Genomic DNA, 26,985 nt, shown 5'->3' on the forward strand with positions numbered 1-26,985 from the left:
CAACACACACCTCCAGTGATTGAAAAGCTATAAGATATGATTCAAAAAGTCATAACAAGAATGATCTATCCTCACTAGATAATCCCCTCGCAAATGGGGAGATTATTAAAGCCTACTTCTCCTTTAAGCCATACAAAGCTCCAGATCCGGATGGACTTCACCCCTTTTTCTTCCAGAATTATTGGAACATAATTGGTAACTCTGTGATTAATCTCTGTAAAGAAGCCTTCAGCAGTGAAAAAATTCCTGATGGTATAAATGACACTCTTTTATGTCTTATTCCAAAAATTCCCAATGCAAATAACTTAAAAAACTTTAGGCCTATAGGACTTTGTAACACAATTTATAAAATCATTATCAAGGTCATCTCAAATCGATTAAAATCCTTCCTAAACAGCCTCATTAGCCCCTATCAATCAATCTTCATAAAACATAGGAAGGCTAGTGACAATACTATCATTATTCAAGAACTCATGCTCAAAATGAATAAGTATCGTGGTGAAACACACAATATATTCTTAAAAATCGACCTAGAAAAGGCTTTTAATTGTCTTGAATGGTCCTTCATCTGTAGAGCCTTCTCTTTCTTTAATTTCCCCCCAAACATTACGAAGCTTATTATGAACTGTATTTCCTTATCAAAAATTGCAATCCTAGTTAACGGCTCTAGAACTGATTATTTTACACCTACTAGAGGTATCAGGCAAGGGGATCCTATGTCCCCATACCTTTTTATTCTATGTATGGAGATGTTGTCTTCTCTCATCAACCACAAACTAGATATGAGATGCTGGGATCCAATAACCATAGGAAAAAATAACTACCAACTATCGCATTTATTCTTTGCTGATGATCTTACCTTAATGGCCAAGATTAATAATAATTCTATAAAGACTATTAAATATTGCCTTGATCTATATTGTTCAATGTGAGGACAATCCATTAATAGGGTCAAATCAAAAATTATTGTCTCCAAACACTGCCCAAAAAATATGTGCAACAACCTTTCTAGTGTCCTTAATATCAATATAAGTCACACGTTTGGAAAATACTTAGGTTTTTCCATTACAAATTCAAAACCTAGAGCGACTGATTTTCAATTTGTCATTGACAACATGCTAGCAAGACTAGCTACCTGGAAATGAAACTGCCTCACAATGGCAGGTAGGTTCACTCTAGCTAACTCGTGCCTAAATTCTCTCCCTAATCATATTATGCAGTATACCCTCTTGCCCTCAAAGACTCTTAAAACTATTGAAAAAATCCAACGTAACTTCTTATGGGGCAAAAATACTACCTCCAAAAAACTACATCTTATAAAATAGGACACCATCACCAAGCATAAAAAAGAGGGTGGATTAGGGATTCGCACGAAAAAAGCAAAAATTTGGTAAACCTAGCCAACCTTTCTTGGAGACTCCTATCAAATGCTCATTCCCCTTGGGTAAAAACTATTCATGAGCTTCATGGTAATAGAAAAAATATTAAAAATTATTCTTTTATTTGGAATAGCATTATCCAGGAATGGGATATTTGTAGTAAAGGAATTACATGGATACCCCATAGGTTATCATTGAACACTTGTTGGATCCACCAATCCCCACTGTTACGCCAATGCATCAATGGTCCCCTTACCCAAAAAGATAACTTACTAACCATTAAGGACTATGGATTAATAATCAGTGGGACTTATCAAAAATCTCTATGGAGCTTCATCCATCCTTAATAAACACAAAAAAAAAGCCACCACTCCTAATTCCAATAATTGCGACACCCCTATTTGGTCACTAACCACTAATGGTCACTTTACCAGTAAGTCCTGCTATAATCTATTAGACACTCACCCAATCATAACTCAGGACTTTACTTGGATTTGGGAACAGACTTGTACCAACAAAATAAAATTCTTACAATGGAAATGATTTCATAACAAACTCCCTACGAGAACCTACTTAAACCACATTGGTATAAACATTGACCCTATTTGCACCTTTTGTAAGAATGATAAGGAAACAATTACTCACATTTTTATGCATTGCACAGCCGTAAAAGATTTCTGGCTACACTTAGGCATAAACATAATCAGTTGGGATTCATCGAGTAATTGGCTAACAAACATTCATGACCTTAACTCTTTACTAATAAAGGGAACCATTAATTAGAAAGAAATGTTTCCCTATGCTATATGGTCTATTTGGGTTAATTGAAACAATAACATTTTTAATAACACTACTAACAAAGCTTTTATGCAATATGCTTACAAGCTAGCAGTGGAATATAAACTCCTCACAGAAAAAGAAACTATGCCACAGCAAAAAATTCCTATCTCGGCAAAATGGCTTAAACTTACTTGTAACCATATTAAGCTTAACACTGGCAGCTCCTTTAATGAAGAAACATCTACATATGGCTTTGGTGGGATATTCAGGGACAACAATGGTAAATGGGTGCTTGGGTTCCAGGGGTCTCTACCAGGCGCATCTCTCTTGCATGTTGAGCTGATGGCACTAAAGACAGGGCTACATCTTGCAACGGAACACGGATTCACTAACTTAGAAGTGGAATCGGACTATACAGATGTCATTAACTGCTTACAAAATGGTAATACACTGCTTAACAACGTTATTCATGAATGCAAGTTATTGATGCACCAGGCGAGAGTTCAAACGATCGAGCACACCTTCAGAGAGGCCAACAAACCAGCTCACAAGCTGGCTAAGTATGCTCTTCGTGTTAACAATGGCAGGGATCTCGAAACTATGCACTATCCACCACCTTCTGTAACCACCGTCTTATTCAGCGACTATAAAGGTTATATCTACCTAGTTAATAATATTAAGAAAGATGCATGCACTAAGCTTGCATCTCTTATATCACAACCCAAAATCTCACCTGTCGTGATGGCACCTATCTCAATACTAGGCAAGCCAAAAATCCCACGAAACCACCATTTCTTTTAAATTTGAAAACAAAATAATTAAATACAATGGTTCACTAATAAAAACTACTGTCTGAAAGTATAGAACAGTACAATAACTGAAGAAAAGGGAGACAAGGTCAGCGGACGCCAAGCAGATACCTTGATAGTCTCCAACTGATAGTACTCTAAAATCTAACGATCTCCGTGTCCGAAAGCACCTGGATTTGCACACGAGATGCAGAGTGTAGTATGAGTACAACTAACTCAATAAGTAACAAGCCTAACCTCTGGACTGAAAGCAATGATGAGCTCCGCAGGTACAGTTTAGTATAAATAATAGTACAGAAATATAGGCATACTTTCAAGTTCAACAGTTAAACTCAGTACAAGTGAAATAGATCAATACTGCACGATATGCGAAATATGACATCTCAGTGGAAAGACCTCATATAATATTGGTCACAAATCATTCGGTTACTCGGTAGTGTTTATGGCCAATCCAGCCCAGGGTGTTCCAAGCCGTATATGAATACACATCGACTGACAGTCAGTCACCTAGTACTGCATAAGGCCAATCCAGCCCTGGGATAATTTATCCCCAAATATAAATGATACGGATAATATCCATGTCCAGATAAACTCGTTATAATATAAATAAGTAAGGTAAGTCTATGGCCTGGAAAATAATTCATCCTAAATATATATAAGCATTAATAAGGCAAGTCCATGCCCTGGGAAGTCCATCCCGAATATGCATGATCATTTACGCTCACTGGGGTTGTGTACAGACACCGGAGAGGTTCCTTCAGCCCAAGCGCTATAAGTCGACCACGCTCACTATGGGTGTGTGCAGACTCTCGGAAGGGATCCTTCAGCCCAAGCGTGATATAAAGCCAATATGGCCTATTGCAGGAGGGCAGTCCCGATCCGTATAATAATAAAGCCAATAAGGCCTGCTGCAGGCGGGCTGCCCCGATCCATAAAATAGTAATGTATAAAGCCATTATGGCCTGATGCGTCGCGCAGCTCAATCCCAGAAATATCCTCACAATGGAAAAATATTACTGAGTATGAAATGTATATTTTTGAATAATTAATTCAACAGCAACACGACCCCATGGGTCTCAAAATATTGGCACGTAGCCTAAACATGATCTTTAATAGGAGCCTCAACTTAATTTCTCTAACACGTGGAGAATGTTCAGATAATAACATGATTCATTAATCTTACAACTGCACAGGATTTATTCAAGACACAATTTATATGGTACATGTCCACATGCTCGTCACCTATCATGTATGTCACCTCCAAACAATTTATATCATACCAAATTCGGGGATTCATACCCTCAGAACCAAGTTTAGAAGTGTTACTTACCTCAACCCATGTAATTCTTTATTCCGCTATACCCTTGCCATGAGAATTGGTCTCTGAAAGCCTCAAATCTTGATGGAGCTCTTTAGTGCTACGAAAATCATCCACTACTCTTAAAACATCATTCTACATCAACATAATTAAATTGGACCAATATTAGTAAAACATTTCAGATTTTTGGTCGTTTTGGCATTTTATCAAACACCTAGAGTGCATAGCATTCAACTACCTCTAGTAATAGTGTTTCTTCATCCAACAATCCCTCCTTCCCACCAATAAGAGATATTAAACTATCCTTTGTTTACAAATTGCCTTCTTTAGCACCATTGCAATTATCAATGAACTCACATCCCCTCAATTGTTACTAACTAATTCATTAATCTAGTTGAAGTATTTATGGCTTCCAAGCACCATCCAATAAGTGCTAATGCTTATTTCTTGCTCATATATTCACTAACAATCCATGATTATAGGTTTAAGAGTGAAAGATTACCTCTTGAAGATCAAATCTTGAAAGTCAACCTTTGGGGTGTTCTTGAGATTTTGAAGAAATCTTATGAAATCCAATATAGAATCTTATTGTAACTAGTAATTGACAAGTGAAATCATCATAAAAACACTCTTAAAAACACACCTTAAGTGTGTATTGGAAGCCTTGGTCGGATGAGTGATGGAGAGAAAAGCCCTAGTCTTGAAATCCTCTTATTCTTCTCTCTCCCCGCTCATGTATTAATAGGCCCATGTACAGTATTTTTCCACTGGTGCTATCCCTGTGCTATAAGTCTTTAGCTCACTAGTCTACTAAAATTTCACTGGTGCTATCCCTGTGCTATAAGACTTTAGCTCACTGTTTGCTAAAATTTTCAGCTTCCCTCCTGTGCTATGGGGAGATAGCTCACTATATTTTCTTTAGTCTTATTGCTTTGAAATTAACATCCAAGGGACTTTGTTCTATAACCTTTGTACTAATTGATCTACCTCGGCACCACAAAACCTTAATTTCCTTAGCAAAACTTCTCCGGGGTCGTTACACATAATCCAACATCCGGTCAACCTTTTCAACTTAAGTTCTAAACCTTGGAACTAAGTGTTCCAAATCATTCCAAAACCTCACCGGACCCGAATTAATCACTCCCGGCAAGTCACATAACGACTGTAGAGCATAAATTGAGCAGTAAATAGGGGAACGGGGTTATAATACCTAAAATGACTTGTCGGGTCGTTACATTCTCCTCCACTTAAACATACGTTCGTCCTCGAACGTGCCAAAAGTTGCTCCTAACCTTCGAATCTCTATTCCACCTTACCACGCACATACTCGGGGGTGATCCCATGTCACCCAATTTTATATAGGCCTGATAACGCAACATGACTGAAAATCATTAATTTAACATTAGCCCATAAACCTTGGAATACAATTTCCAACATTCAAAAATTTCTTTTCAAGGCCCGAATCTCACATCTACACACTGTTTGAGTCTTAATAAGATGTATTTAGGCCTTAGCCACAATCTCATATATAATCACTTAACATACTACACAACTCGTATGCTCGCAACACCATTTCTGATCACAGTAACTACTCCAAACTAACCCAGTAATAGTATTAAACCACATATCAAGCCAAATCTCATTGCAAAACCTTCGTACACTGATGATATTTAAAGAAACACAAGGAATCTCATAACCACTTATTAGATCAACAAGTCATGGAGCTCTCTCGTCCCAACCAAAACCATAATCACCTTCTAAGCCGACTTTCAATATTATCCTGTTGAATATACTGTATTCAAACCTGAAAGTACCCATTCTAGGTCCAACGACCATATATTATTAAACACAACTATCCCACTAACATGCCATACTAATACAACTCAAGCCACAACTGCTCAACCTTGTACCCAAAATGGAAGATGTCTCAAAGTAGAGAACCGTATTGCAAGTTCAACAAGCACCACCACAATTGCAATGCTATAAGCTCATTATATATAGTAGAACTAAGACACGCAAATTTAATAAGAGTAACCAGCTCTTCTAGAGCTCACATTATCATCACTCGCACGGACAAATCACGTGCCAATAATATCAGTATATGGATCTGCATGGATAACTCACGTGCCAATAATATCAGTATATGGATCCGCACGGACAACTCACGTGACAATAATATCAGTATATGGATCCGCACGGATAACTCACGTGCCAATAATATAATCTGCCTGGCATGGTCACAAGCCTCCAGTCCAAGCATATCATAAAGGAGCAATCAAATAAGTACACATGTATATGATAAATAAAATAAGATTCACATGCTCCTGAACTGGTATAAATAACACGCCATAGCGTAAGCATTTGCAACGTCTGTTATCACCCTTCAAATTGGCAAGTTAACACAAAAATAGTAACTACCCCATTTATTCACGGGAATTAGCCTCTTTGTAACCTGAAATGTAGCCCAGAAGTTTTCAACAAAGGTACAAACACGAGAAACGTTATAACTTTACGCTTAACAGTCAACTCTAGGTATATCATAGCCTAAGCATTCTTTCGAGTATGAGTACTTGCCCCTATGCCCACACATTGGCTCAAACCTCACATATATACGCATTTATAATGCGTAGCTATCACAAATAATTAACGCAACTAGTGCCTCTACTTAGTTAAAATAAAATACTCACCTTAAACAGGTTGTAACCCGAAACAATATACTTCTGAGAACTCCCAGTCTCCAAATTCATCAAACACATGAATCACTGTAACTGATCCCAACTCCACCACTAGAATGACTAACACATCTTCCATTCACGATCTTCCCATGATGAATACTTTCATAATTCTTTTGTGCCACATAGAAATAATTTGAATATTAACAGTCTATCAATCAGGTGAGTACTGCAATACCAATGACATCCGTAAATCAAAATACAATGCGTCTTTTGAAATGCGCACCCTTCTCTGGGATTATCGAGTAGTTATAACATTCATCTAAATATCTAAAACTGACCATTCTGTCCAAAATTCGTGATTTTCCTTCTAGGAGAAAATCACAATACACAATACATTTCCCACACCAGTAGAAAATATCAGGTTCAAACCATAGTAGAAACCATCCAGAACACTTTGAAATCTATCTGCACATAACCAAGCTATTAAAACTAAATTCCTCTAACTCGACCCAACCACGTAGGTCACCAAAATCCAAGAATATTGCCACCAAAACATCTGTAGAGTCTCACCACATCATAATTATCCCTATAAATACCACAACCAAAATACACACTCTGAAAATACCTTATTTGAGTCTAAGGCCGTTTTATTTACCTTCCTGATACCAAAATATAAAACCCATAATGATATACAAAAATGCCACAAGTCTCGACACCATCCAACTTAAATATCAGATTTTTGCCATAAACAAATCCGCCAAAAATTCTCAATTGTTACATTTTAATCTCGAATCCATTAGAACTTTATCGAGAGTCACCCCCTTTGTTTAAATCAATATTACACCGCCCAAATGGGCCAAAAGACATGTGCCCCATTAGCACAACAACACTCAAAGAAGTAACTCTACTTTAATACCACCTATCAAATTCATACTCTGTGCGCACTACTTCATTCACAAATAACAACTCACTCATCCCACGATTTTCATATACTCATAAAGCGCAATATAACCTGTATCAAGAAATTTTCTTACTCGAGTCACTCTCGAACTCCACCTCTGCAGGTTATCACTGATTCCCAGTATACTTCAGACCAAAACAAAATTTTGACACATAACCATGAATTGAATTGTCAATAGCAGGCTCCTCCTCTTGGCTCAAAGCCATAGATTAAAATACTTGATAACTCACAATACCCATACTCTATTACTGCCATAATACTGCAGTCAGTTCAACGAAAATTATTCACAAGCTCAGGTAACACCAACCATAAAATACCTCAATTCAACTGCTAAGCTCGCCTTCATTCTCGTGACAGTCAAGTCAATTTTCTCTACCCGATTCAAATTCAAATCTCAACACATACACTCCGTTGGTAGAAATAAAACTCTCCACTCAACATTATAAGGAGCACGCCTACATAGATTACTCTGCAGGAGATAACCCACCTACTTAGCCTCAAATTGGCATCTTGTTATACCCTTTCGCAACCACAATTATTACACAATCACCTACTCTTTATGAGTCCAAACTCATTAACAAGACATGAGAATTTAATTTGTCCCATAATTTAACAACGTGAAAAATCCTTCAATATACTCACAACTCAAGACTATACGTCAAATCAAGATAGAAATTAAGTACCCAATAGCAAACTCTTAAGTCAGAAGTAAACTTTATTCGTCACATTCAACCCATCTGAACACATCGCATAATCACATCATACTTATCATATAGCCATGCAACCGCTCATCGAGCCATAAATTCCACTCATAGGGACACTACCGGACATATGAATCCAAATGCACAAGTTCACACAACTGAAGCTACCGAACTTAAGCTGCAGTCTAACCTTGGCCTCAAGTCCTCCAGACTGGCCTCCATCACCACAACACAAAATACATATCACGAATCTCGTTCATGGAATCACAAGCCGGTGATGCACAACTAATATCGAGCGCTCACATGCGCACGCAAATGGGTGAAAGGAATTCAAAGAGTTATGTTTCAAGCTGAATCAATTCCGCATGATAGAATACAAGAAAGTAAAATTTTCCTAAGGGTTCGGTAGCCTCTCAAAGATAAGTATAAATATCTCCGTACCGATCCGCAAGACTCTACTAAACCTGCTCATGACTCGTGAGACCTATGTTATCTAGAGATCTGATATCAACTTGTCACGGCCTAAAATCTCACCTATCGTGATGGCACCTATCTCAATATTAGGCAAGCCAAAAATCCTAATAAACCACCATTTCTTTTAAATTTGAAAATAAAATAATTAAATTCAATGGAAGAAATCTCACAATTTCAAATATAACACTCCTAAAACCCGGTGTCACTAAGTGCATGAGCATCTAATCTGAATACAATGTTTGACTGATAAAAACTAATGTCTGAAAGTATAGAACAGTATAATAACTGAAGGAAAGGGAGATAAGGTCAGCGGACGCCAAGCAGCTACCTTGATAGTCTTCAACTGATAGTACTCTGAAATCTAACGATCTCCGTGTCCGAAAGTACATGGATCTGCACACGAGGTGCAGAGTGTAGTATGAGTACAACTAACTCAATAAGTAACAAGACTAACCTTTGGGCTAAAAGCAATGATGAGCTCTGTAGGTACAGTCCAGTATAAATAATGGTACAGAAATGTAGGCATGCTTTCAAGTTCAACAGTTAAACTCAGTATAAGTAAAATAGATCAATACTACACGATATGCGAAATATGACATCTCATTGGAAAGACCTCATGTAATAATGGTCATAAATCATTCGATCACTCGGTTCTTTTTATGGCCAATCCAGCCCAGGGTGTTCCAACCCGTATATGAATACACATCGACTGACAGTCAGTCATCCAGTACCGTATAAGGGCAATCCAGCCCTGGGATAATTTATCTCCAAATATAAATGATACTGACAAGATTCATGTCCAGATAAACTCGTTATAATACAAATAAGTAAGGCAAGTCCATGCCCTGGAAAAAATCCATCCCAAATATATATATAAGCAGTAGTAAGGCAAGTCCATGCCCAGGAAAGTCCATCCCGAATATGTATGATCATCTACGCTCACTGGGGGTGTGTACAGACTACGGAGGGGCTCTTTCAGCCCAAGCGTGATATAAAATCAATATGGCCTACTGCAGGCGGACAGTCCCGATCCGTATAATAATAAAGCCAATGAGGCCTACTGCAGGAGGGTAGCCCCGATCCATTTAATAATAAAGGCAATAAGGTCGCCCTAATCCATAAAATAGTAATGTATAAAGCCATTATGTCCTGCTGCGTCGCACAGCTCAATCCCATAAATATCCTCACAATGGATAAATATTACTAAGTGTGAAATGTATATTTTTGAACAATTAATTCAATAGCAACACGACCCCATGGGTCTCAAAATATTGGCACGTAGCCTAAACATGATCTTTAATAGGAGCCTCAACTTAATTTCTCTAACACGTGGAGAATGTTCAGATAATAACATGATTAATTAATCTTATAACTGCATAGGATTTATTCAAGATATAATTTATATGGTGCACGTCTACATGCTCGTCACCTATCGTGTATGTCACCTCCAAACAATTTATATCATACCAAATTCGGGGATTCATACCCTGAGAACCAAGTTTAGAAGTGTTACTTACCTCAACCCGTGTAATTCTTTATTCTGCTATGCCCTTGCCACGAGAATTAGTCTTCGAAAGTCTCGAATCTTGATGGAGCTCTTTAGTGCTACTAAAACCACCCACTACTCTTAAAACATCATTATACATCAACATAATTCAATTAGACCAATATTAGTAAAATTTTCGAGGTTTTTTGTCGTTTTTACATTTCATTAAACACCTAGGGTGCATAGCATTCAACTACCTCTAGTAATGGTGTTTCTTCATCCAACAATCCCTCCTTCCCATTAATAAGAGATACTAAACTATCCTTTATCTACAAATTACCTTCTTTAGCACCATTTCAATCATCAATGAACTCACATCCCCCAAATTGTTACTAATTAATTTATTACAAAAATCTCTACAACACCCAATAATCTAGTTGAAGTATTTATGGCTTCCAAGCACCATCCAATAAGTGCTAATGCTTATTTCTTGCTCATATATTCACTAACAATCCATGATTATAGGTTTAAGAGTGAAAGATTACCTCTTGAAGATCAAATCTTGAAAGTCAACCTTTGGGGTGTTCTTGAGATTTTGAAGAAATCCTATGGAATCCATACAAAATCTTATTGTAACTAGTAATTGAAAAGTGAAATCATCATAAAAACACTCTTAAAAACTCACCTTAAGTGTGTATTGGAAGCCTTGGTCGGATGGGTGATGGAGAGAAAAGCCCTAGTCTTGAAATCCTCTTATTCTTCTCTCTCCCCGCTCATGTATTAATAGGCCCAGGTACAGTATTTTTCCAATGGTGCTATCCCTGTGCTATAAGTCTTTAGCTCACTGATTTGCTAAAATTCCACCGGTGCTATCCCTGTGCTATAAGGCTTTAGCTCACTGGTTTGCTAAAATTTTTAGCTTCCCTCGTGTGCTATGGGGAGATAGCTCACTGTATTTTCTTTAGTCTTATTGCTTTGAAATTAACATCCAAGGGATAAAGTTCTACAACCTTTGTACTAATTGATCTACCTCTGCACTACAAAACCTTAATTTTCTTAGCAAAAATTCTCCGGGGTCGTTACACATAATCCAACATCCGGTCAACCTTTTCAACTTAAGTTCTAAACCTTGGAACTAAGTGTTCCAAATCATTCCAAAACCTCACCGGACCCGAACTAATCACTCCTGGCAAGTCACATAATAACTGTAAAGCATAAATTGAGCAGTAAATGAGGAATGAGGTTGTAATACCTAAAACGATTGGTCGGGTCGTTACATCTTGAAAACAAAAATGTCCTATGTGACATTACTATGTTATGTAATAGCCAAGTAGGTAATGTCCCTTTGGGGAATGTTGACTACGTAAACTCTGTTTTATGATTTTAATATAATAGATCCCTGCTTATCAAAAAAAAAAAGAATGAAGCACTACAAATATCGCCAAGGAAACTCTATAGCTCTCCTTTTGTTCATAAGAAACGTCAATGCAGGAATATGTAAACCTCCCAAACTAAAGTAGGGTCATTTTTCCCATTTAGTCAGACATGCACAACAAAATTTTTCTTTTTGCTTTTGGCAAGAATAGTCCAGTAGACTTGTAGCCTCAATTGAAGGATAAAGACACAAAATCATAGGAAGCAAAATATTTTGATGCTTAATTTATTTCACCAATTGCATTAGCAGTGTATCTCAAAGTTGTAAGTACAATATTTGCATATCCCGCAAGTTTCATTCTGAGCGTCCCATGTCCACGAAGCAACCGCATGCCATCTGCAATACACAAGTAACAAAAAGTAATATAAAGTAAGCACATCATGTAGTCTTAAGTACGAAAACTATTAATATCACATGCCATGAAGAGGACATACTCTATTCACGATTCCAGCAAAACATCCAACAGAACAGGTTAAGGGAAATTTATGATGTAGTCCATCACAAAGAAATATGCCAATAACGCATCTAATGAACTCGCAATATAAAGCTACCCTCATAAAAATGTGAAATATTTGACAGAAATTAAACTAAAGTAGATTTTCAGAGCAAAAAACTAAAGGACTAGTAAAAATGCTTCTTTGTAATATTCGCAGTTAAATGGCTGCACATCGTGCAAGAAAATCAGAAATTAATAATATTAAACTCCCAAGATTACAAGTATAAGTCATATCCAATCATAACTACATATTTAGACAGAAAATGTTTTCTCATATCAGAAATGATTCAGTAACAGTTGCTATAATTCACTGCACTTATTATATGCTCCAATAAAATATATATTCCGTAGCCTTCATTTAAATATTTCAAATCAGCGAAATAATCGTAAAAGGATACGCAAAATCTTGACTTTCATTGGCTCGCTCTCAGCAATTTCAAGACTACAAAAAGGGAATTCGCAAATTCTACACTGAAATGAAAATTGAAAAAACTCGACTGTAAACTAATAAAAATTAATGTATTAGAAGAGAAATCAACATTTTCCGAAGATAAAATTGACGCGTTAATCTACGATTTCTGCGTGAATTTTGAACTGAAATGGTTGTCGTTTTAGGGCTTTATACGAACTTTTTAAAAGTGGCGGAAAAATTATTGAAAAATATGTTTTGGTCCTACCTTGGTAGCAACAGGTTTCTTGGGCTAAGCTGTTGTCACATGGCCCGTAATCCAACGAGGGAGTCTGGCCCAGTTTATGTATGGCTAACTTTATTTGTAGCCATCCGGGAAAAATTAATGACAATAGCTAGCCACAAAATAAATCATACAATTAACAGCCTAAAACTAATTAAAAGACTAGCCCAAGACCACTACCACTCAAAACACTAACTTCCTTCTCTCAGCGATCATACGCATTTTCCTCAGCCGAAGAAGCCGTTGTTGTCCCAAATATCCATTTGTATTACTCCCATTTTGACGGGTACCATTTGAGCCCGAACCCGAACCCAAATTGATATTTTGATTCCTTGCAAATTCATTTAACTACAAATTGGACCCATTATTATCCGTATTCAAAGCTTCCACCAAAGCCCCAAATTACGGCCCGTTTGACTCCAACAACGAACTGAATTGCCCATTAGTCATACCAATCACTCTACTACAGTTCTGATCAAAAGCTGAAATTGCAGGTATACCAAATGGCTCTAGTTTTGAATTTGTTATCTGATAAGGTTTTGAAGATGAAAGACGACGTCGTTGAGGAGGAAATTTTCTTATTGGATGAAGAAGAACGTTTTGTGTTCTTACGAGAACCACCACTAACTGGAATATTCCTAAGAGTACCACCTTTGGTCCAATACCTACGACAACTCTTACAAAAGCAATGTGGCTGAGAAAGATTATAATTGTTGTAATAACAGAATTTTGTGTTTGGTGAATCACATTTTGGACATTTCAAGTGTTCTTGCTCGAAAATTGTGGCTTTATTTGTGTACAAATTGATGGATCTTGCATATTTAATTTTCTCTTTAGCCTATAAAAATTTAGTCTTTTTGAAATAAACCAAGTGAATTAGTAGTATTGAAACCAAAAAATTTGGTTCTTAGTAGTATTGAAACAAAAATTTGTATAGTGAATATATACAAAAATAGATTGTCATTATACAAAAAATATACTTAATAGTATTGAAACAAAAATTATACAAAAATAGACTATCACTATACAATAGACTGTCACTATACAAAATATGTACAAAATAGACTGTCACTATACAAAATATGTACTAAATAGACTGTCACTATACAAAAATATACTAAATAGACTGTCACTATATAATTTATATACAATAGACTATCACTATACAAAATATATACAAAATAAACTGTCACTATACAAAATATATACTAAATAGACTGTCACTATACAAAACAATATACAAAATATACTGTCACAATATAAAATAGACTGTCACTATACAACAAATATATAAAATAGACTGTCACTATACAAAAAATATACAAAATAGACATTGCGGGTTATTAGATGTAATATGTTTGGGTCGAAGGGATATTTTGTGTCAATGAGCAAAAATATGGGCTATTAAAATTTTGAGGGGTTATAGAGGGTAGTTTTCTCTAAGAAATAGTTCACAGAAAGATAGCCTAGACTGAACTAGCCCATGCCGCGTTGTCACTTGGCCAGTAAATGATTTTAGAGAAATTTTCAGAAATCACTATTGTTTAGTGGCTATTAACTTTCTATAACTACCATATATATAATTACTTCCTATAACTACTATTCAGTTGTTATGGTAGTATATTCACTGTATTCGCGCTGCTGTATTCATGAATACAACAGTAAAAAGCGCCTAAAATCAGCGCAGCTGTATGCGCATGTATTCACATATATTCGCGCCATTTATTCATGAATACAGTAACGGCAATGACCTTAAAAATAAGTATGTCCAGCTGTTTAAGAGAGAAGAAAAACATAAATAGCGTATTTCATGCGTCAATGGTAGTATATACCATAAATACTTATTTTGCTATAAAATATAAAAGGTAGCTATAAAAAATAATATTTTAAAATAATTTTGATTTATAATAAATAGGGTGTATACCTTTGGTACAGGAGGTAAAATTTCCTTGATCTTACTACCTTACAAGGGAGCCTGGCCCAGTCTAAATTAGTAGTAGTTCTTTCTTGAACTTCAACCAATTCATCCTGTTATGTAAGATTGTATGTAAGAATTCGAGATGCTTTATATATAAGTTTGTAATGTAAAAGCAATTCAACTATTTATGTCCCAACATTTAGCACCCTATGGCAAGTGTATTTACAGCATAAACAAAAGGTGAAGCATATTTTCTCCTCCGTTTTGACTGATAAAAGGAAATAGGAAGAACATAACATCTTGAGATTTTATTAGTAACAAATGATTATTTTGGTTGGTTAATTGGTCATGTTTAGGAAAAATTCAAGAGATCACCCTTCACACTTATTTTCGTATAACATACCTCTCTTGTGTTTTGACATGTTACGGCCAAACGTTTTTTTTTTTTTTTTTTTGTGGGCAAGGGCAAAGGTTTCTAATAAAATCTGTATAGTATTCAAATTGCTCTTTTGTAGCCTTAATTATTCGATGCTAAGTTTTTTCACAACTTTATATGTGTATGCACACTTAATTTTTTTTTTTTTTTTGGGGGGGGTGGGAGGGGGGTTAAAAGTAGTTGTTACTACCACTGTATTTTATTATATATTATGGTATTTGATTGAGTACGAAATTTAAGATGTTAATTTGACTTTTAGTATGCACCAGTAATGATAAAAAAGAGTGACAGTTGAAAAGAGAGAAATGCTCACATCATATAGTTAAATTGTAAATAAGTTAATGAATTTAAATTATTGACATTTGTGAAAGTTGAGTAGAAATAGAATGGTGTCAAATATTTTGAAGAACTAAAAACGCAAGAAGTATTATATAAATTGGAACGGGTGAGTACTTAGTAGTAGTATTTAAGTTTTTCCCGATTTTACGTTTTAATCAGTTTTCAGCATGTGATTCATGGATGTCTTGGTTAGTTTGCACATTAATTATAATTTATTGTGGGCTCTAATGAGAAAGAAATGTAGTGTCTATAACGTATGATTTATCTATTAATTTCCAAATTGATTGAGTACATTTTTATCCATGTATCTAATGACTACATGAGATCACATAGAATAACAGTTATAATTTGATCTTAAATTTCACCAAAGTTACCTTTTATATGGCTTGTGTATTAAAATGTTTACATGCGCCGTAGGATCCATAAGATGTATGAAAGTTATATACATCGCACCTTTTGTTGATCATATTAAAGCCTGTGGATAAGTCAAAGACAAATTTCATCTTGCAAATTTTGTTATTATTAGTCGTATTTTGTTGTAGAACTATTATGAAGATTTTCTTGATATTTCAAGGGTAGAAAAAACCTCTTTTTTTGGTATTAAATACTGCAGATTATTTTTGTCCGTTAATAAAAAGATGTATTATTAGTTGGTTAAATATAATGGTAAAAAACTACGCACTTACTGGCTAAGGAAGGATAATCAATTTTGTACCTCTTCCTATGTTTTCGCATTGAAAGCATTAAAGGCAAACAAAATTAGGAATATTTTTAATAGGATTATGCCGCTATAATTCGGACAGTAGTGGTAGTATGAACATCAGGGCTATCAATGGCTCTTACTTTTGTAATGATGCATATTAATTATATATAATATAGTACTAGCTCTTTTTAACCCCCCAAAAAAGATTAATCAAATTCTGGTACAAAGTATGTATTACAGTAGTTCAACAAACCCCCAAGTTACTCAATCTTTTATGTTTCTGTACAAACTTAGCTAGCTTATAATATTACGACTTGGTTGATAAAATATCATATATGATTACCGAAAAATTCTTGCCAATATTATTTATTTATAAGTTTAATTTTTTTCTTCTTGAAAACACATATATGAGTAGTAATCAGGAAAAACAAAATTGCATTGCTCTAGTTAAATGAAATGTAATCAATGTAAATATTTGGTAGTACTAAATTCTTTCCAAATATCTTGGGTCTCCAATGCCTCCTTCCAGCTATGCAAACAAATGCAATATCTTCCATATTAATTAGAGAACATCTTCACTTTTGTATATAACATTGCCATTCCAAGCAACAAAGAGCACATATCTACCAAATACTTTCACCTTATTTGCAAATTTGTTGAGGGAAAAAAATGACAAGGAAGAAGGTGAAGTTAGCTTTCATAACTAATGACTCGGCAAGAAAAGCAACATTTAAGAAAAGGAAGAAGGGTCTGATGAAGAAGGTGAGTGAATTGAGCACCCTTTGTGGAATCGATGCTTGTGCTATTATTTATAGCCCTTATGAAAACCAACCTGAGGTATGGCCAAACACCATGGGAGCTCAACACGTGCTCGCGGAGTTCAAGAGAATGCCAGAGATGGAACAGAGCAAGAAAATGGTGAATCAAGAGAGTTTTATCAGACAAAGGATTGCAAAAGCGAGCGAGCAACTGAAGAAACAAAGCAAAGAGAACAGAGAGAAGGAGATGACTGAAGTTATGTACCAGTGTTTGGCTGGAAAAGGGCTGCAAAATTTAAACTTGGGCGATTTGAATGATCTTGGTTGGGTTGTTGATCAAAATTTGAAGGAGATTAATAAGAGGATTGAAGCATTTAAAAAAGGGGCTTCCACTTCTTCTTCTGCTGCTGTTGTTTCACTGGCTGTTGCTCCTCCACCAGTGGTGGAATTAGGGTTGGAGGGGATGCAGAGGACACAGACTGAGTGGTTTAATGATTGGATGAATAACAACACAAGTGAACAGCAAATTGGATTTGGACATGGAGATGAGATGATTATGCATAATTTTAGTGATAACCACAACACTAATGTGTGGCCTAATGCTTTCTTTCCTTAGATTTATTTTTCATGTTATGTGATTCCTTTTGCATGGAGTTTATTTCTGGAATTTTTCCTTTTTTCCTTTTTTAAATCCTTGTTATTTTCTGAAACATATTCAATTCATAATGGGTTTTTATCCTCTAATTAATCCTTATTTTTTGCTTTGTCCATTTGGTATTTGAAACCAAGCCATTCCTCCCGCAATACTTTTCATTAACAATCGGGGACGACTCAATGGCCTAAAGCCAAACTTTAAAGAGAGGTCTTAAAATTTCTTAGAAGAAATAACATATATACTTTTGAGATGCAAAATTATTGCTAATAATAATATTTTGTAATAGATTTATAGAAACATGTTTTTTCCTAGTTGATAATATAGTCAACCCGTTTAATCTCTCTTGAAATACTATTGATTTAACGGAATATTGTATCAACTTTAATTTTAAAAACTTCTTTCCACTTAAACAACTATTATCGAAACTGTTAACAATATTTTATAAATAATATAGTCATTTAAAAAAGAATAAAAAAATTTAATAAATAGATTCATACTTTCTAATTGATAACCTCTAACATCTTCAATATACATGTCGGAGAAAAAGAACAACAAAATTACGAACTTTTGGAGAAAACTAAAAAGGAAGCACTATATTGTAGGAGTCTTTTATAATTTCCAATTTTAGCTTAAATTGTCACATTAATCAAAGTCATATACTCCACTCTTGAAAGTGGACTGGTCTATTTCTACCCGCAAGAGACTACGTATAAGTCTACTTCTTTTTCTTTTAAAAAAAAAAAACCTATATTGTATTATTGGCAAAAATTGGGGTTGCCTCAGTTGCTTCACCCTCCAGCCGCCTCTTGTAACAATCAGAAATTTATTCCTTCCTTTTGATTGTTTAGAATTTATGATTTTAGTAAAAAAGGAATAAATTAAGCTAATGTGGTTAATTGAAATTGGCAGTACTCCTTGTGCAAGCACGTAACACGAGAGAAATCCAAGAGTTGCTCTTTCATATCAAAGTGCTAATGTGAGAAGAAGAAATGGGATGTGGATTTCGTTTCCGTTGATATCACATATGAAGTTACTATTGCTTGTTTTATGAATTATGTACGTGATTGGAATTTAAAAACTTATAGTGTTACAATACAATATATAACATTCTACAAAATATATAATCCGACCATGAATTTCTTGTATTATTGTGAAATTTAGGAGATAATGATGAATGGTACAAAATATTTTTGATAATGAACTCAATCTGCCCATTAATTTCAACTTTATTTCTAACTTAGTATATGCACCACAGGAAATAAGATTTTCGGTGGCGATATTTTGTTGCGACCTCTTTAGTCGCCACCAAAAGTAGTATGATATGTCGCGGAACATTTGTTTACTTTTAGTGGCGAGTTTAGTCGCTAAAAAAGCTAATACTAGCTACACGAGCGGATGCAAATTCAAACTGCTCCAAGCCTTGGTTGAAAAACTTCTAAAATAAAAATAAAAATGGTCTCAATTAGCCAATATTTTTTATGGGAAAAATAATACTTTGAAGAATAATCTACTTGACTTCAACAACTCACTCTATGTTTGTTACTATTAGAGCACTACATGAAATAAAATTTTCATTAATGTCGTTTTGTGGCGATTTATCTAAACTTTATTTCATGATGTATTTGCTTACTTTTTGTGGCGAGATTAATCGCTACAAAATCTAATCATAAAAATAATATAGCACCACTCTTGGTGCTGACTTAAGTGATCACCACGTAATATCGTCACTGAAAACTTTATTCCTTGTAGTGTTATCTGTCATATCTCAATCTTTGAAAACCACATTTTAAGTGAGCTGTCACATCATGTATACAACACAAACATCGCCATTGACCTTGAACGAGGGCGATTTACGGGTTATGTATGAGAAACGGGATGGATCGACGGAGAAAATTGGGTTCGGGTCGTAAATCGGCGTCGAAAATTACGACGTACTCGCAATCTTTGACATAATTATGCTTTAATCCTTCTTTAAGAGCTCCAGCTTTGTAACCACCGCAGGATTCTCTTATTTGGTACGTTATGTTAAGTCCTTTGCTTGCCCACCTTAGGCATTCTGTCTCAACCATATCTTATCATAATAATAAATGTTTAATTAAGGAAAAATACATCAATATTAATCGTTATTAATTGAGTTACATATCTAGTGTAAGGAGAAATTTAAGGGAAATAATGTCGGTTTTGGTAGGTGAATAATGTGTCATAAAAGGTCGACATTTTCAATTAAAGCTAAATTAAAGAGGAAAAACATAATTGTGCAATATTTTAAAAAACTTTTACAACGTCATAGCAGTAGCACTTAATTAACATTTCTAGCAATTACATATTTACATTCATAATAAAAATTCGTAACAGCTCCTACCCATGTTACTAAATTTTAGGAAATTGCTATATATTTACAATGCTCGATTGATTTCACGCTCTACTCATAAATGACTTTTCCTTGTCTTTTATCTCTATTCAAGAATGATTATGAATGTGCTTTTAGTTTTTCTCTCTTCCAACTATGCTTGGATAAAGATGTATACTTGGATAAATAGTTGGAATATTGACATTATAGCTATCACATACCGTATGTGTAAGTGGAATATGCATATTAAACAATTATTTTATTAAGTATATATTAAAATATTATTGGATAAATAATATTATTTGAACATTTTATACTAGAAATATATATGGTATATAAAGCTACATTGTTACTTTTGCTTTGTGTCTTTCATATTCAAAACTCTATGAGGTGCTAATTATACCCTATGTATACATCACATATGTTTGAATTGAAATAAATATATATTGATCCAAATCACATGTTATATAAATCTAAATACTGAATCCTGCAATGTAAAAATACACTATATGGATCTAGGGTACAATCACTTTATAACCCGTATAAAACATGCATAAATATAAGAAACTTACACAGATAAAACCTTCTAATTTTGAAAAATACACACAAATATTCCAATAATATATTTTGAATATAGCATGTACGGTAAAATAAGTTACCACCGAATGGTATTCAGAGACACAGAAATATACCAATAATATATTGTATATATAACATATATGTTATAATTCATAATTTATACAAGTGCCTTATTTTCTCGCCAAAAGCTTTGCGAGAAAGCTTCTGCCGTTTCTCACTTATTATTTTATTTTGGTGAACCTAACTACCGTCATGGAAAAAGGATGGTGGTGCCTAGAAAGAGTGGGGAGAGACCTAGAGAGAATTTGATAGAATATTAAAAGTAAGAGATATGGATGAATAATAAAAAGAAAACAAAAATTGTTAGTGGTGATGAGAGAGAAGGTATACATTGATCCCTTAATTTGTGGTTGAGTAAATTTTAAATTGTTTTAGTTATTTAATGTCTAAATCTTTAATGTGCTAGACTTGTAAATGAATTTGCTATTTTTATAATAAATCAAAAGTGATGTTATTTAAACAAATAATTTTAAATAAGTGACTTAGTGTGTAAAAATCTCTAATTAGGTGCTTCACAAAAGAAGGGTCAAAATTCAACAATTGTACTCCAAGTTAGAAGGTCGAAATATATAGGAAGAAGTGTAAACATTAAGTAAAGGGCCAAAACTCCAGATCTTATATAATGATTACATTACAAAGATCAAGGTACCAAACTTGAAATCCAAGCATTTTCTTAAAAAGGCCGTGATTAAATAATATTTATCAAAGTACGATGTTAAATGTAGTACCATGTGCATTGTTGTTTGTATTTCGCAATGATTATGATTTAAATTGTAAAAAAAAGATTCTTATATAATTACATTGGAAATGCAATTTTAAAGAACTGTTTGGATTACCTTAATGATATGATCAATAAAATCATCAAGAACTTGAATCACGAGACGATCCGACGGCCAGGAAAGGTTACACGCAGCTCCAATAGAGATCTTATACACCTAAACCAAAGAAGCCATAAGTATTTCAACAACAAAAACTAAACACAAATTAAACAAATCTCTACGTATTTTTAAGCAAATCGAGAAATTAAACACACATAATGATGAATTTAGTTCCCTCTCTTTCATTAAACATGGGGATTTGAACAAGAACCTTAGGAAATCTAGCACTACTAATTAGAGAACATGTTCATATTTGTATATAACATTGCCATTCCAAGCAACAAAAAACATCCCAACATCTCTTGTCAAAACTAACACATATCTACCAAATACTTCCACCTTGTTTGCATATCTGTTGCATCCAAGGAAGAAAGAAAATGACAAGGAAGAAGGTGAAGTTAGCTTTCATAACTAATGACTCGGCAAGAAAAGCAACATTCAAGAAAAGGAAGAAGGGTCTAATGAAGAAGGTGAGTGAATTGAGCACACTTTGTGGAATTGATGCTTGTGCTATTATTTATAACCCTTATGAAAACCAACCTGAGGTATGGCCAAACACCATGGGAGTTCAATGTATGCTCGCGGAGTTCAAGAGAATGCCAGAGATGGAACAAAGCAAGAAGATGGTGAATCAAGAGAGTTTTATTAGACAAAGGATTGCAAAAGCGAGCGAGCAGCAGAAGAAACAAAGCAAAGAGAACAGAGAGAAGGAGATGACTGAAGTTATGTAACAGGGTTTGGCTAGAAAAGGACTGCAGAATTTGAACTTGGGAGAATTGAATGATCTTGGTTGAGTTGTTGATCAGCATTTGAAGGAGATTAATAAGAGGATTGAAGCATTTAAAAAAGAGGCTTCCACTTCTTCTTCTACTGCTGATGTTTCACAGGTAGCTGCTCCTCCACCAGTGGAGCAAAAGCCAGTGGTGGAATTAGGGTTGGAAGGGATGCAGAGGACACAAACAGAGTGGTTTAATGATTGTATGAATAATAATATAAGTGAACAACAGATTGGATTTGGACATGGAGATGAGATGATTATGCCTAATTTTAGTGATAACCACAACACTGGTGTGTAGCCTAATACTTTCTTTCTTTAGATTTATTTTTCATGTTATGTGATCCCTTCTGCATGGAGTTTTTTTTCTGGATTTTTTCTTTTGCCTTTTTTTTTTTGTCTGTGTTAATTTCTGAACTAGATTCATGTTATTTTTTGCTTTGTCCATTCGGTATTTGATTGTTTAGAATTCATGGAATCAGTAAAAGAAGAAGTGATAAATGATGCTAATGTGGTTAATTGAAATTGACAGTACTCCTTGTGCAAGCACGTAACACGAGAGAAATCCAAGAGTTGCTCTTTCATGTGAAAGTACTTATAAGAGAAGAAATGGGATGTGGATTTCGTTTCTGTTGTGATATCACATAATTCAAACATGACATTACTATGGCTTGTTTTATGAAATATAGATGTGATTGGAATTTGGAAACTTATAAAGTGTTACAATATATATCGTTCTACAGGGATAATGATGAATAGTAAAGAATATTTTTGATAATGAACCCGATCTGCCCATTAATTTCAACTTTATTTCCAACTTAGAATATGTACTACAGGAAATAAGATTTTCAGTGACGATATTTTGTTGCGACCTCTTTAGTCGCCACTAAAAGTAGTACGATAAGTAGCTCTTTGGAGTAACGACCTGCCTAAAATATATTATGTAGCACATTTGTTTTTACTTTTAGTGGCGAGTTTAGTCACTATAAAAGCTAATAATAAAATAATAAGAACAATGATCACGCCTAACTCTAGTCCTTAATAGGATAAGCGGTCGTTGCACATATAATCATGTCTAAAAGTTTGGAGTCGAATCCCACAGAGAACTAAGACTTAGCTACAATTGTTCGGTATTGCTAAGAAATACAAGTTCAAATAATTTTCTAGTTATAAAGATTGTAATTTTTATTTTAAACTAATTAATTAACAAATACTAAAAGCAGTAAAATTATCAACTAACAAGACTAAGGGTTAGAGACAAGATTAAGGAGGTTTAGAGTTATAATTTTCTTAATTGTCGGAATCCTTCCCGCTACGCCGTTTATAATTTCGCCTAAGTATTCTCCACCGATCTTGAGTACTTTGGGTGTCGTAATTCTCGTCCGAGCAAGTACCAAACTTTACTAGACATATTCATCCAAACTACACTAGATGACACTAATTCACCGATCATTAAGATTGCACCAAGGTTTTATTATTCCTAATCCCACCTTTAAACCCTTTATATTGATTCCTCACATACGTTAGGAGTAATGTTGTTCGACAACTACCTAAATATGTACCCTTTTCTAAGCAACACATACTAAATAAGTACAGAAAATTGATGTCCATTTAATCAACAATAATAAACACATAGTTGAACACGTAGAGAAATCCAACGACTCAATTATATAAAAACGTAATAAGACTTCATCCTACAAAAGATTTCATCAAAACCCTAGATAACAAGTTAGCTATTCATAATAGTATGCAAAACTACAATACTAGAATTCATTACCAATAATGAAAATAGGAACAATAATGAAAATAGGAAGAAGGAAGTGAAAAACTCGTTGAAGAATTCTCCGCCTTGCTCCTTGTGTGTTATTCCCTTCTTAGGTCGAATCCCCTCTCAAAAAACGTTCTCCCTCTTAGACATGTTTAGGGAGTATTTATAGGCTAGGGTTGAAGTCTTCCAGTCCAAATCCGGGTCCGAGTCTTTTAATTCATGCACTTTTGATCACCGGGATATAGACCTCGCGGGGCTAGGCTTATAGCGCGGTCAGCTTGGCTACAGAGCTGACTACGCCTGGCCTGTACCGCGGTCGAGCTGGCTACGCTTGGCTTGTAGCACGGTTTAGGTACTTGGCATTTTTGTGCTCTTTTTTTGTATTTTTGTCCTCTTTTTGTGCAACCTTCACTCATCTTTGTCTTGCGATACCCCTACACATAAAATAACATAATTTAGCTCAACGGTCGCACAATTAATTACTAAACTAACACCATATAATGCGAGTAATGTACTACAAATATAGCATTTTGGCCAAACATCACTACCTCACACTTAAACGTTGCTCGTCCTCGAGTCAACTACCAATTCACACTAACCTTGAGCACTTTATTTTCTTTTAGCACATCCAAAGAACACCATACCTATGACTATTGTTGATAGCAACAGATAAACTTTAGCATATTCCTTCAACACACACTTCCCTTTAATTAATGCCATAATTCAAAATTTTATTCAACAACAAGACAACATGCTCACAACAATCCTAGCCTCACAAACCGACTAAATATCACAATGCATTCGTGGCTTGTCACGATCCAAAAATCACACATGTCATGATGGTGACTATCCCAATACAAGGGAAGCTGACAACCTTGATAACCCACAATTTCTTTTAAATATTGAAAACATAATAATTATTAAGGGAAAAATCCCAAAAATACCGAATATAAATATACTCCCAAAACTTGGTGTCACTGAGTACATGAGCATCTATACATTACAAGTCTGGAAAACACGGTCTATAATAATCTCAGACCAAATACGATAAACAAAAGGATAGGGAAGGAGAGACAAGGTATGCGAAACATGGCAGCTACTTCTGAATCTCCGAAAAATTGACTGTGGGAAAGAATCAACACCCACTGTGTCCGGGATCACCTGGATCTGCACACGAAGTGCAGGGTGTAGTATGAGTACAACCAACTCAGCAAGTAACAATAATAAATAAAGAATTGAAAGTAGTGATGAGCTTTACAACTAAGTCCATGTACAATACTTTCCAACATAAAAAGGTAGGCATGCTTTCAAGTTCGACATTTAAAACTCCACAGCAATTTCATATCAAATTTGACTGAAACGGAAATAATGTCTTTCAAAGTTTTCCAAAACTGTGAAATATGACAACTAAAATGCAGCAATAATGGAATCAATGCATCCTCTCAGGGTAACACTAAGTCCATGTACAATACTTTCCAACATAAAAAGGTAGGCATGCTTTCAAGTTCGACATTTAAAACTCCACAGCAATTTCATATCAAATTTGACTGAAACGGAAATAATGTCTTTCAAAGTTTTCCAAAACTGTGAAATATGACAACTAAAATGCAGCAATAATATATAATGATATATGACATCTGAAATGCAGCAAATAATGAAATCAATGCATCCTCTCAGAGTAACAGTCACTAAGTCCTCCCATTCACTCCAACCTCACAGTCACTCTTTCCTCACAATCACTCATTCCTCTCAGTCACTCAGCACTCGGCACTCGCACTCAGTAGGTACCTGCGCTCACTGGGATGTGTATAGATTTCGGAGGGGCTCATTCATCCCAAGCGCTATATCAAGCCAATCATGGCATATAACAATGAAACATGCTGTGGTGCGCAACTCAATCCCATAAATATCCTCACAATTAAGCCCTCGGCCTCACTCAGTCATCAACCTCTCTAGTCTCTCGGGCTCAGGATGCCATGAAAATCAGCCCAAAAATAATAATATGGTGTATCAATAAATAGCAACAGAAACTGAGACATGATATCAAATGAATGAACATGACTGAGTGTGAAATTACAATTTGAACATATAATTCAACGATAGAAATGACCCCAGTGGGTACCAACAATAACAACATATGTCTAAGCATGATTTTTAATACGAATCTCAGCTCAATTTTCTCTAACACGTAGAGAATGCATGGATATCAATATATTATTCAACTATATAGTTCCATGGAATTTGACCAAGTCACAATTCCTACGGTGCATGCCCACACGCCCGTAATCTAACATGTGCGTCACCTCAAAACCAATCACATAACACATAATCCAGGGTTTCATACCCTCAGGACCAAATTTAAAACTCTTACTTACCTCAAACCGTGTAATTCTTTATTCCGCAATGCCTTTGCCTCGTGAATTGGCCTCCAAACGCCTCAAATCTAGCCACAAATAATTCGATTCAGTCAATAAAATTTATTGGAATTAATTCTATAAGAAAATACTAATTTTTTAACAAAATCCGAAATTTAGTTTAAAAATCACCCATGGGGTCCACA

The 26,985-nt window shown here is 35.0% G+C and overlaps 1 protein-coding gene and 2 pseudogenes across 1 annotated transcript; 2 read left to right on the forward strand and 1 right to left on the reverse strand.

Annotated features, from left to right (window-relative positions):
- Positions 1-12,238: 12,238 nt before the first annotated feature.
- Positions 12,239-14,025, reverse strand: LOC142180114 (dof zinc finger protein PBF-like; annotated as a pseudogene).
- A 3,216-nt stretch (positions 14,026-17,241) lies between these two features.
- Positions 17,242-18,008, forward strand: LOC107787426 (agamous-like MADS-box protein AGL80). The gene has a single exon (XM_016608997.2). It carries the CDS (start codon positions 17,272-17,274, stop codon positions 17,974-17,976), a length of 705 nt encoding a protein of 234 aa, XP_016464483.2. The 5' UTR covers positions 17,242-17,271; the 3' UTR covers positions 17,977-18,008.
- A 3,308-nt stretch (positions 18,009-21,316) lies between these two features.
- Positions 21,317-22,979, forward strand: LOC107787418 (agamous-like MADS-box protein AGL80; annotated as a pseudogene).
- The last annotated feature ends 4,006 nt before the right edge of the window (positions 22,980-26,985 follow it).

This window comes from Nicotiana tabacum, chromosome 4 (assembly GCF_000715075.1).
Source record: "Nicotiana tabacum cultivar K326 chromosome 4, ASM71507v2, whole genome shotgun sequence".
NCBI classification, from domain to species: Eukaryota; Viridiplantae; Streptophyta; class Magnoliopsida; order Solanales; family Solanaceae; genus Nicotiana; species Nicotiana tabacum.